The sequence below is a fragment of the Epinephelus fuscoguttatus genome, linkage group LG15 (assembly GCF_011397635.1).
Source record: "Epinephelus fuscoguttatus linkage group LG15, E.fuscoguttatus.final_Chr_v1".
In the NCBI taxonomy this organism is placed as follows: Eukaryota; Metazoa; Chordata; class Actinopteri; order Perciformes; family Serranidae; genus Epinephelus; species Epinephelus fuscoguttatus.
The window spans coordinates 3,983,803-3,997,574 of record NC_064766.1 but is presented as its reverse complement, the minus strand read 5'-3'; the positions used below and the strand labels follow the sequence as shown (position 1 = coordinate 3,997,574).

Sequence of the window (13,772 nt, the reverse complement as noted above, 5' to 3'; positions counted from 1 at the left end):
ATGTCTGTCTTTTTTCTAGCCAATGCTGATCTTTATTCTTTCTCTCTTTAACCACAAACATTGTTTGGCTTAAGTAGTTTCAGTGCTCTCTCCTGTCAAAGATATCAGCTGAGAACTAAAGCAGGAAACCTTTCTCTACAATGTGTGATGAGACAGGCCCCACTGATTAAGCTCTAATGGACTGCACTGTCAACACCCAAGTTAAATTATCCAATTCAAAATGACAATTTTCTTCAGTTTTGGCCTCAGAAAAAAAGCCTGTGTGGGATCTGGTCTCTCAACAAGATGTATTCTGAGGATTCAATTTCACCAGAGCTTTCTTCCAACTTCTAGTTTCTTTAAGACGCTCAGACCAGTAATGTTGAGCCCAGTTCAGACCAAAGATCACGACAAGAAGAAACCCTTTGAGAGAGTTGCAGAGAAAAGCTGCAACAGTGTGAACCGGCCGGTCTTAGCTCAACTCAAGCTGGTTGATGGTTACACCTGCAACTCAGCTGGTTCGATCACCAGCAGCAGGTTTTGGAATGCAAAGCATGTTTACTGTGTCAGCAGCCAATCAGCTAGTAGCAAAGTCAAAGTCAAGTCAAAATAACCACAGACGGCATGCTCACTTGCTATGGCAGGTGCTCTGTCCCTGCCGAGTCCTCTGTTTTCATCCTCATGGTGTGCCGTGTCAGACAGTGGGTCGCTCCTCCTGCTACCTGTATGTACTTATACCCCACACACACACATTCTCAGTGACTGATTAATTGGCACTGGTCATTTATATTATTGTGGCATATTTATTATGGATACAGTCCAGCGTTTTGTTTCTGTTTTTCACCGTTTCATAACAACTACAAATGCAACTGTATGAATAAATTAATGAATTTTGTCTTGGTAGAAATAATGAGTTGAAACAACTAAGCAAATGCCTTAATGGATGTTCTATGTGGTGGCTTATCTTTTCATGGAGACAGCATGTTTTCTCTTGGATTGTCTTGTCTTGTAGGTTAGAACTCATGTTTGATGAAAATATACCACACTGTAGATCAGTCAACAAATAAAATGTCAAATGAAGCTGTCAACATCCTGTGGTGATAATAATTCAGTTGCACAATAGGCCCAATAATTCAGTTCAGTGGACATCGGACCAACATTTATCAGCACAATCTCCAGTCGTGTGGACGTGGGGTATCTACTGTACTGTGTGACTGCAAAAGAATGTGTATGTGTGTATGTGTGTGTGTGTGTGTGTGTCCGTTTATCCTCTTGGTTAACTCTATAAGAATTCCCAGAGGAGCAGCAAATGTAGGTCATCTCCAGTTGAACACTTTGAAAATAACGACAACCCTAATACCAAACAGCCGACACCAAGTCCCCTGTGGCATCCACTCTGGTATGTTCTCATCTGAATACCACGCATGAAGACAGCCTTTTTTTGGCTTTCACAAGATTATCTCTGTGAGATTTCTGCTCCATTGTTATAGCGCGCAGCAGAGTGCAGTTATGCACGTAACTGCAACCTGAAGCGTTTTATAATTCTTCCTCCTGTTATGTGTGTGACTGCATGATGTTGTATTGCGCTGTGAGTACTGTCAAATTGCCTCTGAGCACACAGTAGTACTGTGGCTGATCTTGTGTAGACACTAGACATGGAGTAAAATTAAAAGAGTGACTGGCTTATTCCCCAAAGGGATCTCTGCAGTAAGAAGAGTTATCTACTCATGTAATCTACAGCGCTGCAGTCCAGATTAAAAAGAAAACAATAACACAATGAGGGTTGAACTGGTCCCTGTTAAATCAGTGGCCTACATTGTTTCAGGAGGAAACCTGGTTGTCTTCTTCAATCAGTGCTTCTCTGGCTTTAGCACACAAGTCTTACACATTTGCATACACACTATGGCTGTACCTGACTCAGAATTATGTCAGTCAAATCAGATTTGGCTATTGAATATAAATATTTGACAATTCATTTTTTTTCTTTCCATATTAAGTTTTCAAGTTTGAATGGGCTCAGTGGGACATTCACCTTGACAGCAACATCCATGTAATATAGTAAAAACTACTACTACTACTACTAACTACTGGAAAAAAAAAAATCAATACAGCATAGTACTGAAAACATTTGCAATACTGTATCAATACATGGACATCAAGTATCAGACTATATATATATATATATATATAATCTATATAATTTTTGCAAATACATATTTTAATACAACTTCTGGTACTAGAATAATAAAACCAATTGCTTTTTCAGTGCTGAATTTTTTTTCCTGGTGAGGTCAATAAAGGTTGTAATAAGCGGCACTTGGCAGGAAGTTCACTAAAACAAAAATGGAGGTACCAGAGAAAGAGATCAGAAATGTGGTGTTAGCATTTAAATTAAATGTTTGGACTTATTTTGTATTTTTTAACACAGAGGGAAAGACAGACTTGGATACACATGCAATTTGCAAGCAGTGTCTTATGAGATTAAATACTCTACGAACATGAGGGCTCACCTTACATTCCAGTATCCAGAGATAGCATTAGCCACTGACAGCCAAGCTAGTGCTAAACTTGCTCCACTGGAAACTCATCCATCACTGAACATACTTAGCTTAACAAAACTACCATCCCACTCTGAGAAAGCTAAGAAAATAACACAGTCCATTATGTACTTCATGTGCAAACATCTGCATCCATACAGTGTTGTTGAAAATGAAAGCTTTTGCTACATGCTAAAAACACCGGAACCCGGGTATATGACTCTGCCCCGACAATTTTTCACCAAAAAATCCATACTCGAGCTCAACAGAGAAGTGAAGTTGAGGAGTCTTTGAGTACAGCAGGAAGGGTGGCATTAACTAGTGACACCTTGACTTCAAGGTCTCACAGAGAACTGGCGACTGCTGTCTCACATTCTCCAAACTAGAGCAGTACATGAAAGTCACACTGGAGCAAACACTGCAGACCTCCTGCAAAATGCAGCACAAGAATGGGGGATTGCTGACCAAAACCTTGCTGCTGCTACTGACAATGCTTCCAACATGGGTGTTACCATTCTGTTAGCAGGATACCTGCATGTGAAGTGTTTTGCTCACGTGCTTAATCTGGCCTGGCAGAGGGCATTAAATCTGCCAACAATTCAGTTTGTCAGGTGTATGCTGCATTTCCTATGGGTTTTATGACTGTATTAGTCAGTCTGTCTGCTTTGCATCACATGATGATTAAAGTCAGATGATCAGACTGAAAATTTTATCTTATAAGGTAAAACAGATTTTGGCAAAGTTTTACCTTAGGGAAATAATTTGCAGTTGGAAAAAGGGTAATAAATCACAGTACATCACAATATATTTTATCGCAATACTCAGCATATCGCAATACATTTAAAATCACGATAATATCATATCATGACCTATGTATCATGATAATATCGTATTATGAGTCCTCAGATGATTTCCACCCCTACTAACTACCCTAACAATGGATCAGAAGTGCAACAGCATTTTTGATGGAACTAGATATCAAACTAAAGCCAGAGACTGTGTCATACTAAGTTGCTGTGAGCTGTTAATTCACCACTTCCACACCACTTGAGCAAGAAGATAATGTCATCTTGTCACCTGACGGTGCAGTCTCTCTTCCTCTGTGCCACTACAACACGTCTGCAGCCGTCTGTACCAAAGAATAGTGTGAAAGTCAAGAGTGCTTACTCTGCAGCAAAATCTAGGGAAAAAAAACTCCCCCAGAAGTACACTGCACAGTACACTGACTAGCACAAAAAAAAACTAAAATAATGGGCAGCCCTACCACACACAGACATGTTTTGTATGAAAAATTGTTTGCTGTTAAAAACACTTTTTCTTCTTTTATTTCTTTTGGAGTACTTCACCACTGACTGCAGACTATATAGGTATTTGAAATCTGTCAGTGTAAATTATTTGGTATTGATACTTTTCTGCAAACAAGAGCTTGTGAAGCAACATTCACAATACAGCACAGGATGCAAACAGTCTCCTCCAAAAGACAGAAATTAAATCCTTTTTTTTTGCAGCTCCTTGATGACTAATTTCTTCAAAGAGTTGTTGGTACATATTGTAGTATTAAAATGTTATATTTGAACATTAGAACATCCATGTTTGGAATGATGCAGGTGGCAAATGTGACTAACAGTCCATCTCATGAGACTCCACAGACAGAAATCACTTGAAAATGGAGGCCAGATAATTGTCAGCTCTCTCAAGAGAACTAGGAAGCTGATTCATTTGGCTCATCATATTATCACAGATCTGAGTACTATTATCAGGCTAAAGCTGCAGCCTGCCTGTTACTCATAATGAGCAGCCATTGATGTAACAGCCCACCAAAAAAGAAAAGAAAGTAAAATACATTTATTTTATCAACTGATTGAAGGTATCCCTGATTCAAACTGACATTAGTTATCATCGTCTTGTGAAACCAATGAATTGAAGGCTTTTATGGTTCTTGATGCACAAGTTATGCATTGGGTGAATCTTGTAAATGTGCTTGAGACATGGTAGCAGTACAAAGAAAGTGAAAAGTGCACAGTGAATACAGGAGATTCCAGACTGGCTGTTTAGTCATGGGACAGTTCTGGGTCAGTTCTGAGATTTGACAGTGACTGTTTTGTGGAATAAAAAGGCCACAGCTTTGTTCAGCTGTGCAGCCCTGAATGGTTGGCAGAACTGACTTTTTAAATTGAGCTCACTGGCCACATTTATCAAAACCAAGCCTCAACTTTTTGAGAAGGAAAACAGTGACAGCAATAGTGCACACTTCCCAACTGTGTGAGAAATGAAATACCAACACTTCAGTGAATATGGGGAAATATGTAACTGTATTCATATCACATGGACATGTTCTTAAACCCTTTGTTTATGTGGAAGGAGTATTCAACGGGAAGCCCTTAGAGGCTTCAGTTCCCCATCTATGTTCACGTCAAAGCCAAGAGACTCCATTGACAAAAAAATAATTTTAGCACTAAACACTGGAGCTATTGGTTTACCGCCGCTATGATCAGTTAAGCCCCATTTTCACCAAGCGGGCTGCTAAAGTTCACTTCAGTTCACGTGTTTTCTGTGTCCACTGTGAAAAGTTGTGGATGGTACCTATGGAGCTGTTCCTTACCGTCCCCTTTTTTGGTCACCCCTGTCCTAGAAACACTGCAGTTCGTTTATTGGTCAGTATCAGACAGTTACTCTTGCTCAGGGCTGAGCTGTGTCTGGTTTTGAGGCTTATGTAACAGCTGTTCATACTGTGGCAAGTCTTACATATATGTTTTGCAGCCTCTCGCAGCAGCTCTGAGAAAAAAATAATTTAATTCACTGGGCCGATTGCCTGTAACTTTTAAGATGGAATATTACTCAGTGCATGAGTTAAAGGGAATCCATTGACAAGTCCATTAGTTGTTAATGTCCCTCTTGGACAACATACACTTTAATTAATGAGTAGATCTTCAAGCGTTTAAAAATATATATTAATTTCGACCGTATTACAATAAAAATTTCCCTGTGCTTGTCTGAGAAGGACTAAATGCACAAACCCGTTATTTATAAATATCCCATTAAATGAGAGTCTCACTCTTGTCTGTTCTATTTTGTTCTTAAAATGTTGGTGTGCAACCCCGTTCTGTGGATGACAAATGAGATGCAGACTTTAATTTGTGTCATCGGTAATGAGGAAATACAGCCATTGCTGGACAGAGCAGTGAGTGACAACAACCCGGCCACATTTAAGAGTCCTGCTTGTGGTGGAAATGCTAAATGGACCTAGGGTCTAGGTACCATGTCTGAAGGGTTACTTTTGGTTCCAGAGACACTATACTGAAAGTTTTAGGTGGAAACATAGCTTCAGTTAGTTCAGTTTATTGTGTGACTTGGTGAATCCATGCTAATCCTTTTAAATGCCAAAGTCACAAAATAACACAAATAAAATAACTGATCGAGGCAGCGGAAGACCAGCAGCTCCTGTGTTTAGCAATCAGTCTTTTCTCATAGGAGTCTGCCTTTGAAAAGAGAGCGATATAACAGCTTCCTTTTCCCACTGGAAATCACTGTCTGACATTAAAGTAACAAAAATATTCTGAATACAGCCACTATTGACTTTTTTTTTAGTTGGGGCTGTTTTTAGATGGCTGAAATACATTTTGCTGCTACCTCCATCCACAGCAGTATATTGCTTAGTGTCTATATCGGACTCCAGCCTGCTTCTTCAAACTGGTGACATGCTGACTGACATCTACTGTAGGTAAAACACTTTTTATGGACAGGTACCCCATACAACCCTATTTCAAAAAATCAGAACTATCCCTTTAAATAAAAAATCTCATGGCCCAGGACTCTACTTTTTTGTCTCCATGTAGACCCTGGTATTAAAAGTTTGAACATACCTGTGTTAATAGCAGAAAAGACATATACAAAAGACATTCAGAACATCCATTCCTGCCTTCTAGTGGCCTACCTGTGCTGCTCTGGATGGTCCTGACGGTGGTGGCAGATGTGCGTGGTGGGGAGGATGGCAGCAAGAGCAGTGGTCTCCCTCCCTCTCCTTCCTCCTCCCCTGCACAGCCCTGGTCAATTGCCCGGACATAGCTGTGGCTTCGCATCCGAAAGCATCCTGGCATAGGCAGGGTGTCCATGGTGTCCATGCTGTCCATGGCAGCCTCCATGGCCTGGGCCTGCATTTCACTGTAGACTTGTTCACACACCTGTTCGATCTGCCCGTTCACCTCCACCTCACTCAGCTGGAGGAGGAGAGGAAAGGACATCAGAGAGGGTGCGAGCAGAGAGAGAAGAGGGGAGAAACAGGGAACAATGAAAAGAATGGACAATGGGGAAACTATCAGATACCAGAAAACAGTATACAACACTATTGTTGGTCAAAGTTTGAGCTGCAAGAAATACTTTTATTAGGGCTTAATTGCTGGTTTAATTCCTCTGTAGGACTTCTATCACTTTGCTTTGGGTCTGTCAAAATGCTGTTTGAAAGAGGAAACATTTTCAGGTTCCACTCTGGATGCAGAGCTTGATTGAGGCCTCACTAAGGCAGCTTTCCAAATAGTTAAGTACGGTTTTGTTCCCTGAGGACCTTCACTATAGACAGGTCTGCAGTGCAGCTGGGGGTGGAGCCTGTTGTCACCCCAGGGTGGCAGGCTCAATGCAGAGTCTGGCAGGTGCTTGATGCTGTCACAGTGGGCAGGGCTTGCTGTTGTTACAGGGGGCAGAGCTTGCTGTTCCAGTCAGATCTGGGCTGGAACTGCCATACATAAGCCACTGTGACCCACCACGGGTGATTTAAAAAGTAGCAGTTTGCAGCTAACTCAAAGACAATGAGAAGTGACAATGAGATTTAGGAGCTCCTTAACCTCAGAGCAGAGGACAAGATCAGCTGCCATATGACAGAGGTGGTAAATGATCGTTATTGCCATATTAATGCCATTGTTATTGTTTATAAAACACTGCTGATGCGTGGTGGTGTCACACCAGAGGCCGATGCTGTTGTGCTAAATTTCATGCCTGTCACGGCTCTTTTGCTTCCACAATGCTGGCCTGCTGTCTAAAATCACACACTGGAGTGGCATGATGCACTGTTGTTTGGTTATTCGCTCTGCATGGTGATACAGTGTGTACAGTAGGTGTTGTTTGGTAGAAAGAAAATAGTTCCTCATAAAACTGCTCTCAACAGGTCTCAACAGACACTCGAGACGGCGCGAGATCTAAACATTAATGGTGTCCCCCTCAGCTGAACTTAAATGTTAGCTAGCATCATGATGCTAGGTGAGCTGGCAGTAGATGCTTGCCTCCTTCTGGTGGATAAAGCAGGTCCCACTTACAAGGCTGTTGCCGCAGCAGCCCAGGTTCAAGTCCAGCCTGTGGCCCTTGGCTGCATGCCATCCCCTTTCACACTTGGCTGTTCTGTCCATTAAAGGCAAAATGCCCAAAAAATATCTTTGAAAAAAAAGATGCTTGCCTCCTTCTGTCATCTAGTTCCATTATATTGAAGAGAAGGCAGACATCTCGATGGCCGATATCTCCAACACTCCGCAACTCACATCAAAACTATCTAGACTGATAAATAACACTATAGTAACAGGAAAAATATGTGGTTTTGATATCAGGTTGAACTGTGCCTTTAAACTTTTGCCAAATCCTGTAGTAAGTGCGGCAAATGCATATCTCCTCTCCAGAAAAGCTTAACATGCAGTTCATTGTTATTCTTTTAGCAAAAGTATACCCTTCAATTTGTTTAATATTGACCAATAGCGGCTTCAACAGAACATTTCACATCAGCTGCAGACATTTTGGTTGTTTTCGAAAATGCCTCAACACGGCTACTCTTTCTGGTCTTCGTCACAAATAGCCTCATATTAGATAAACAGTTGTGACTGGCTCTGCACATCTCAAGACGCTGGAAATATGTCTAAAGCAGAGGGAGACCAGACGCATCTGTCACAGCCAATCACATATGAGCCCACAGACTTGTCTGGTTCCCAGGCAAGGAACAAATACCTGCTGCCTTCAGATGGCTGTGAAGAGAGTCACCAGAGTAAAAAAAAAAAAAAGGCCATCAATACAGTAGCACTAACTGTCATGACAGACAGAGCTTTAGTCTGCATAGCTGGCATTAATGCCATAACCACTGGCTGAAAATCAGCTTTATCATGTTGTAGAATAAAGTTATTGTTACTGTCACAACAATTAACTCAATCACACATATTACCAAACTTATTCATGTTTGATGAACATTTCTGTTCCAGGAAACTATTTTAGCAAATAGAAATTATAGAACAGCATTATAAACTGCTAAACAGACTCATCTGACTGAGAAAAAAAAAATACTAATTGACAGTTTTCTCCTGGTACCCATTTAGTAGGGTGCAAAATTATTATGTATAAAATTATCAGAGACTGTAGATGAAAGATACGCATCATTCCTGTTGCTGTGTGATGACTGCATGTGTTTCAATTACTCAGAAAAGACTTAAAGGGATTGTTCAAATTTTTTGAAGTGGGGTTGTATGGGGTACTTATTCATAGTCTGGGCTTGCAGTAGATGTGAGATGGCTTGCCCCCCAGTTTGGAAAAGCAGGCTGGAGTCTGATATAGAAGCTAAGCAATGTGCTGCTGTGGGGGGTCAGCAACAAAAACTATTTTAGCCACCTAAAAAAATCAATATCAGTTTAAGTGAATGCTATACTGAGAGTATTTTTACTGCTTTATCTCTCTGTCAGACAGTACTTTCTGACAGGAAAGCTGTTAACCCTTTCAATTCCCCATATATGCTCTTGTCAAAGCCACCCGACTCCTGAACCTCAGAGCTGTCAGTCTACCACTGCTTCGATCACTTAGTTAGTTTTTGTCATTGTGTTACTTTAGTGAACCCGTCCTTACCCTTTTTAACACCAAAGTCATACAATAACACAAACAAAATAACTGGTCGAGGCAGTGGTGAAAATCACTGTCTGACGTTAGGGTGAAGCAGTGAAAATACTCTCAATATAACTTACATTTAAACTAATAATATTTTTTTTAGGTGGGACTCTTTTTATGTGGCTGAAATATGATTTGTTGCTTATCCTGTCCACAGCAGGACATTGTTTAGCTTCCATGTCAGACTCCAGCCTGCTTCTCCAAACTAGGGGCACACTGACTGACGTACTGTATGTAATATACAGTCTATGGTACCCCATATAGCCCCATTTCAAAAAAACTGAATTGACCCTTAAAAATTTTGCAAGTTGTTGTGGGAAACTCACTCATCAAACATCAGTATCCACACTCCATTGGACTACGCTCATGTCGATGATATTATTGGCAAGACTCAATAACATAAATAAGTAAATACATATTGTGGCACATAACAATCTTCAAAAAAAAAACCAAAAACCCAAAAACAACAAAAAAAAACACAATGTAAGGCAAACAGAAAAGTTTTTTGATTTTAGAATTTTAGAGAGACAACTAAAGCCATGAAAATTGCCCTGCATCTGTGATAAGAGGATGTCTGAGGAAGTTTTTAACTCAAATGCAATTTCAAGCCAAAATGAGCACCAAAATTACATTATGCCATCTAATCAGCATAAATACCATCTCATATGCCCTGCTCCCAAAAAAGAAGTTTAGACAGAGGAAAACTGCATAATCTGCCATCTAACTCCGCCATCTATAACTGCCATCGACACAGGATTTTCTGTAACTACCATTCAGCCAGGATTTTCTATAACTACCATCCAGTCAGCTTTTTCAAACTCAAGATAATGTTTCTAACAGCATCATCTTTCCACCATCCAAATCTATTATTTTTCAGGTTCATGTAAAGTAGATACCATCTCTTACCGTCCCTCTGTCTTCAACACAGACACATACACATCCCATCCCACATTATTGGGGTCTATTTGTAATTTTTATCCCCTATTCTTTTTGTTTTCCAATCACTAAGCTTACTTAAATCGAAAACGAATTGAATGGCTCTCAACTGTAAGACAAAAGCATATTGTGGCAAGTTGTTAAATTGGGGTTTTATGGTTGGGTCCATGCAGAGGACATTAAAACGGTTAATAGAGGCAGTTCAGTATGATAATGGTAATTAGGGACAGTTCAGGATGAGTAATGCAAGTGGAGGTTCAAGGTAAGGTTAAGGTGGGACAAATGAAGGCTTATTGGGCACAGCTTAATTGTATGTGCTGTAGCTTTGAGGGAATGCTTAAACCATCCATAATAGGTGCAGACTGCTGCAGTGGGCTTATTTAGTAAAGTAATGTTTATTCCAGAGCTACCAAAATGGTAGCAACACAGAGTTTTCATTTTAAGAAATTATTACCGCAAAACATGGATGAATAAAACTTATATTTTGATCATGGACAAGTGGCCATTGTATAAGCCAGGTAATCACATCTAAAGTGTAAAGCTAAGAAAAATAACTGTAGAAGTAGCCATCAGTGCTGTGTGCAGTTTCTTCAATAACCATGTGCTCATGAATTATACATAACTAACATTAAGTGAGATAAATATTCAAAGAGGAATAAAATAGAAAAACATGTGATGCATTGTCACTTCTTCTGGCATAATTCTGTTTTGTTTTTTTTTAATTGTCAATGAGTCCCATCAAAAGACCCAAACCAACAATGTACTAGTTTCACAGAGGGCTGGGCAACATGAAGAGAATCTAATTTCACAGTATTTTTCACCAAATACCTCTACTGATATTGTGGGGATATTTTAAGGTTGACTATTGCTGCTTTTATAAAATATTTACACAACTAGAATTATCACCCTGGGGTTGTATGCCTCCATGCACCAGTCAAGTTACACTTATAGTTTACATCCACGTCTGCGAAAACATAGATGCTTCACACATATCTTCCCCGGGCAGAACAGAAGATCTATACAGTCAGCACAGTTTCAAGGTGGAGACCCAAGATTAGTGTCACCAATTCAGTATCGGACCAAAAGGCATAACAAGATTTGATAAATAATAATCAGTCATATGGATATAATAACTAAGTGGATAAAGGCAAATAACAGAACTGTTAGAATAGTCTGCTAGGTTGAGAAAATCACAGCACCTTGCTGTAATACAGCCTTTCAAATGATAAACTTACAATTTTACCATATCAAATATACATAGATATAGATATCAAGTATCATATCACAATATCAATTTAATATCCACATATATCCTAGCCCATGTTTCATTTTAAAAAAGGCTCAGTAACTCCCTGAATTAATTTTTACGAAACACTAAAAACACTACTACAATAGGAGTTAATGGAGCATTTGTTAGACACTATCCACATTAATACACATTTGGTGCCCTAGTGAGTATTTGTGGCAGCAGGATGTGGGATTGAGTTAAAATAAAGCATGTGTTTATGGTAATGAAGGAACATGTCACTCAGTGCAACAGAGTGGCTCATTGATATGTTTATAACAACAACGATGCTCCGTGACATAGTGGAAAAAGATATATGAGACACACAATATATACTAGCAGATACATTCAGTGTTGGTTTGGGTCTGCACATGGGATTTGGTGACAAGAAGAAAAATATTACCAGACATATCCTTTAACAAACACTTGTAATGTGATGGATGAATTTGTGGAGTTGGAAACATGACTCTCATCTTCCAGTCAAGCTCTTAAAGTGCAGACATGCTGGTGGTGCACTGTGCACAGACCTGCACTCAGATAGAATTTGAAATAATTTTCAAGCAGTTAAGGGTGCACTGTTTTTCAACCAGGACTGCATGTGTCCTATCACATCCTGTCATTTATGATAGGCATAACCAGGTGTGGGGTGGTGTCTTGAAAGATGGGTGTCCTTTGGTCTCTGCTAGCTACTATGACTTTTAATTACTGTATACTCAACCATTGTTTGTTAAATGTATCAAAGACAGAGACTCTCTTTAGGCTTGTTTCTGTTTTAGGCTGGGTTCAGACAGACACCAGCACTGCATGAAAAACAGTCCTGTCAGTCAGTTGAATGAGACCACTGCACTGACGCAAACACTAACAGGCCTGGCAAAAAAAAAAAAAAAAAAAAAATTGATTTGGCAGGGCTGGCCAATCGAAGGCATCCACAACCACATAAACACAGCACTTAATGTAACACATTGCTGTTTTCTGTATGAATGCCTGCATCAGAGAAAACCTCGGTGATCTCAACAGACAAAACTAAACTCAGGGATCAATAAAGTCTACTGTAATTACGTGAAAGACTAACATGACTGGTTGCAGTCTTGCTTTACAAGATGGATGCTGATTGCTGTTTTTAGGTTGTACAGTAAACCCACCTGCCCAGAGGTTGATATATGCAATATACTTGTGCATATGCATTGCTACACCTCTGGGCATACCAGAGCCTCACTGATAGCTTCAGTTTTTTTCAGCTAAGCCCTCTGAAGCAGCTTCTCTCAATCTCTTTGACCTCTAAACCCACAACAATCTTATTTTTACAGGGGAACAAAGCCTATGCATCATGGGATGTTTGAATATCTATATATCCTTGGTAACCGAACAAATTCAATCTCATTGCAGATGACGACCGTGTGACGTAGTAAAGAGCTGATGAATGAGCAGACCTTGACAACTATTGTGATTTTCAAGGCAGTAAATAATGACTTGGATTGGATTGTGTTTAGGCCCAAGGCAAAGCTGCAGAACGTTTCTCTAAAATAAAGGAATGGTGAAACTGTGCTATGTTTAATCATATATGATGTTAAATATTTCAGTAAGGTCTGCATTGAAAGACAGTGTACCCGTCCTTAAAAGGCAGAGAAATAATGCGATACAGCTGGTCATACTGTATATCATCCTACCCAAGCTCTCAGTAGGTTGTATGTGCTTGGAGTCATCTCCAAAATAATAAATCAGAGAACAAAAGAAATAAGGACATTAAATGAAAGTCAAGATTTGTTTCCAGCATGATATAGACCACACTCCACATGCTCCATCACATCCATCCATCCAAGCCTTGTGTATCTATGGTAAAATGACTGGATGGGGCATTCTGTAACTATAAGGGCAGCAGTGTTGGCAACCAACCTGACTGATGGTGCTCATGGCCCTCATGTAGCTTTCATTGCGTGAGCGATATTGGGGTGAGGACAGCAGCGATTTGGGGTCGAGGAGGGTTTTGGGGTCCAGGGTATCCAGGCTTCTATTGATTGAAACCTCACTCACCGCACGAAGGTAACTGTGGCTCCTGATCTGCAGTTTGGGGGAGTGCTCCGTCGAAATCCTGACAGAGGGATGACAGGGATAGAGAGTTATACACAAGGTTA

The 13,772-nt window shown here is 40.1% G+C and overlaps 1 protein-coding gene across 4 annotated transcripts in view; it reads right to left on the bottom strand.

Moving 5' to 3' along the window:
- LOC125902782 (disks large-associated protein 1-like) overlaps positions 1 to 13,772 on the bottom strand; it is a 211,755-nt gene that overhangs the window by 62,330 nt on the left and 135,653 nt on the right. For all 4 annotated transcript variants that reach the window (XM_049599376.1, XM_049599372.1, XM_049599374.1 and 1 more), the window contains exons 5-6: positions 13,534 to 13,729; positions 6,451 to 6,733 (exon numbers count right to left, since the gene is read on the bottom strand). In XM_049599376.1, coding sequence (XP_049455333.1) covers positions 6,451 to 6,733; positions 13,534 to 13,729 — 479 coding nt within the window. The remainder of the gene's footprint in view (positions 1 to 6,450; positions 6,734 to 13,533; positions 13,730 to 13,772) is intronic.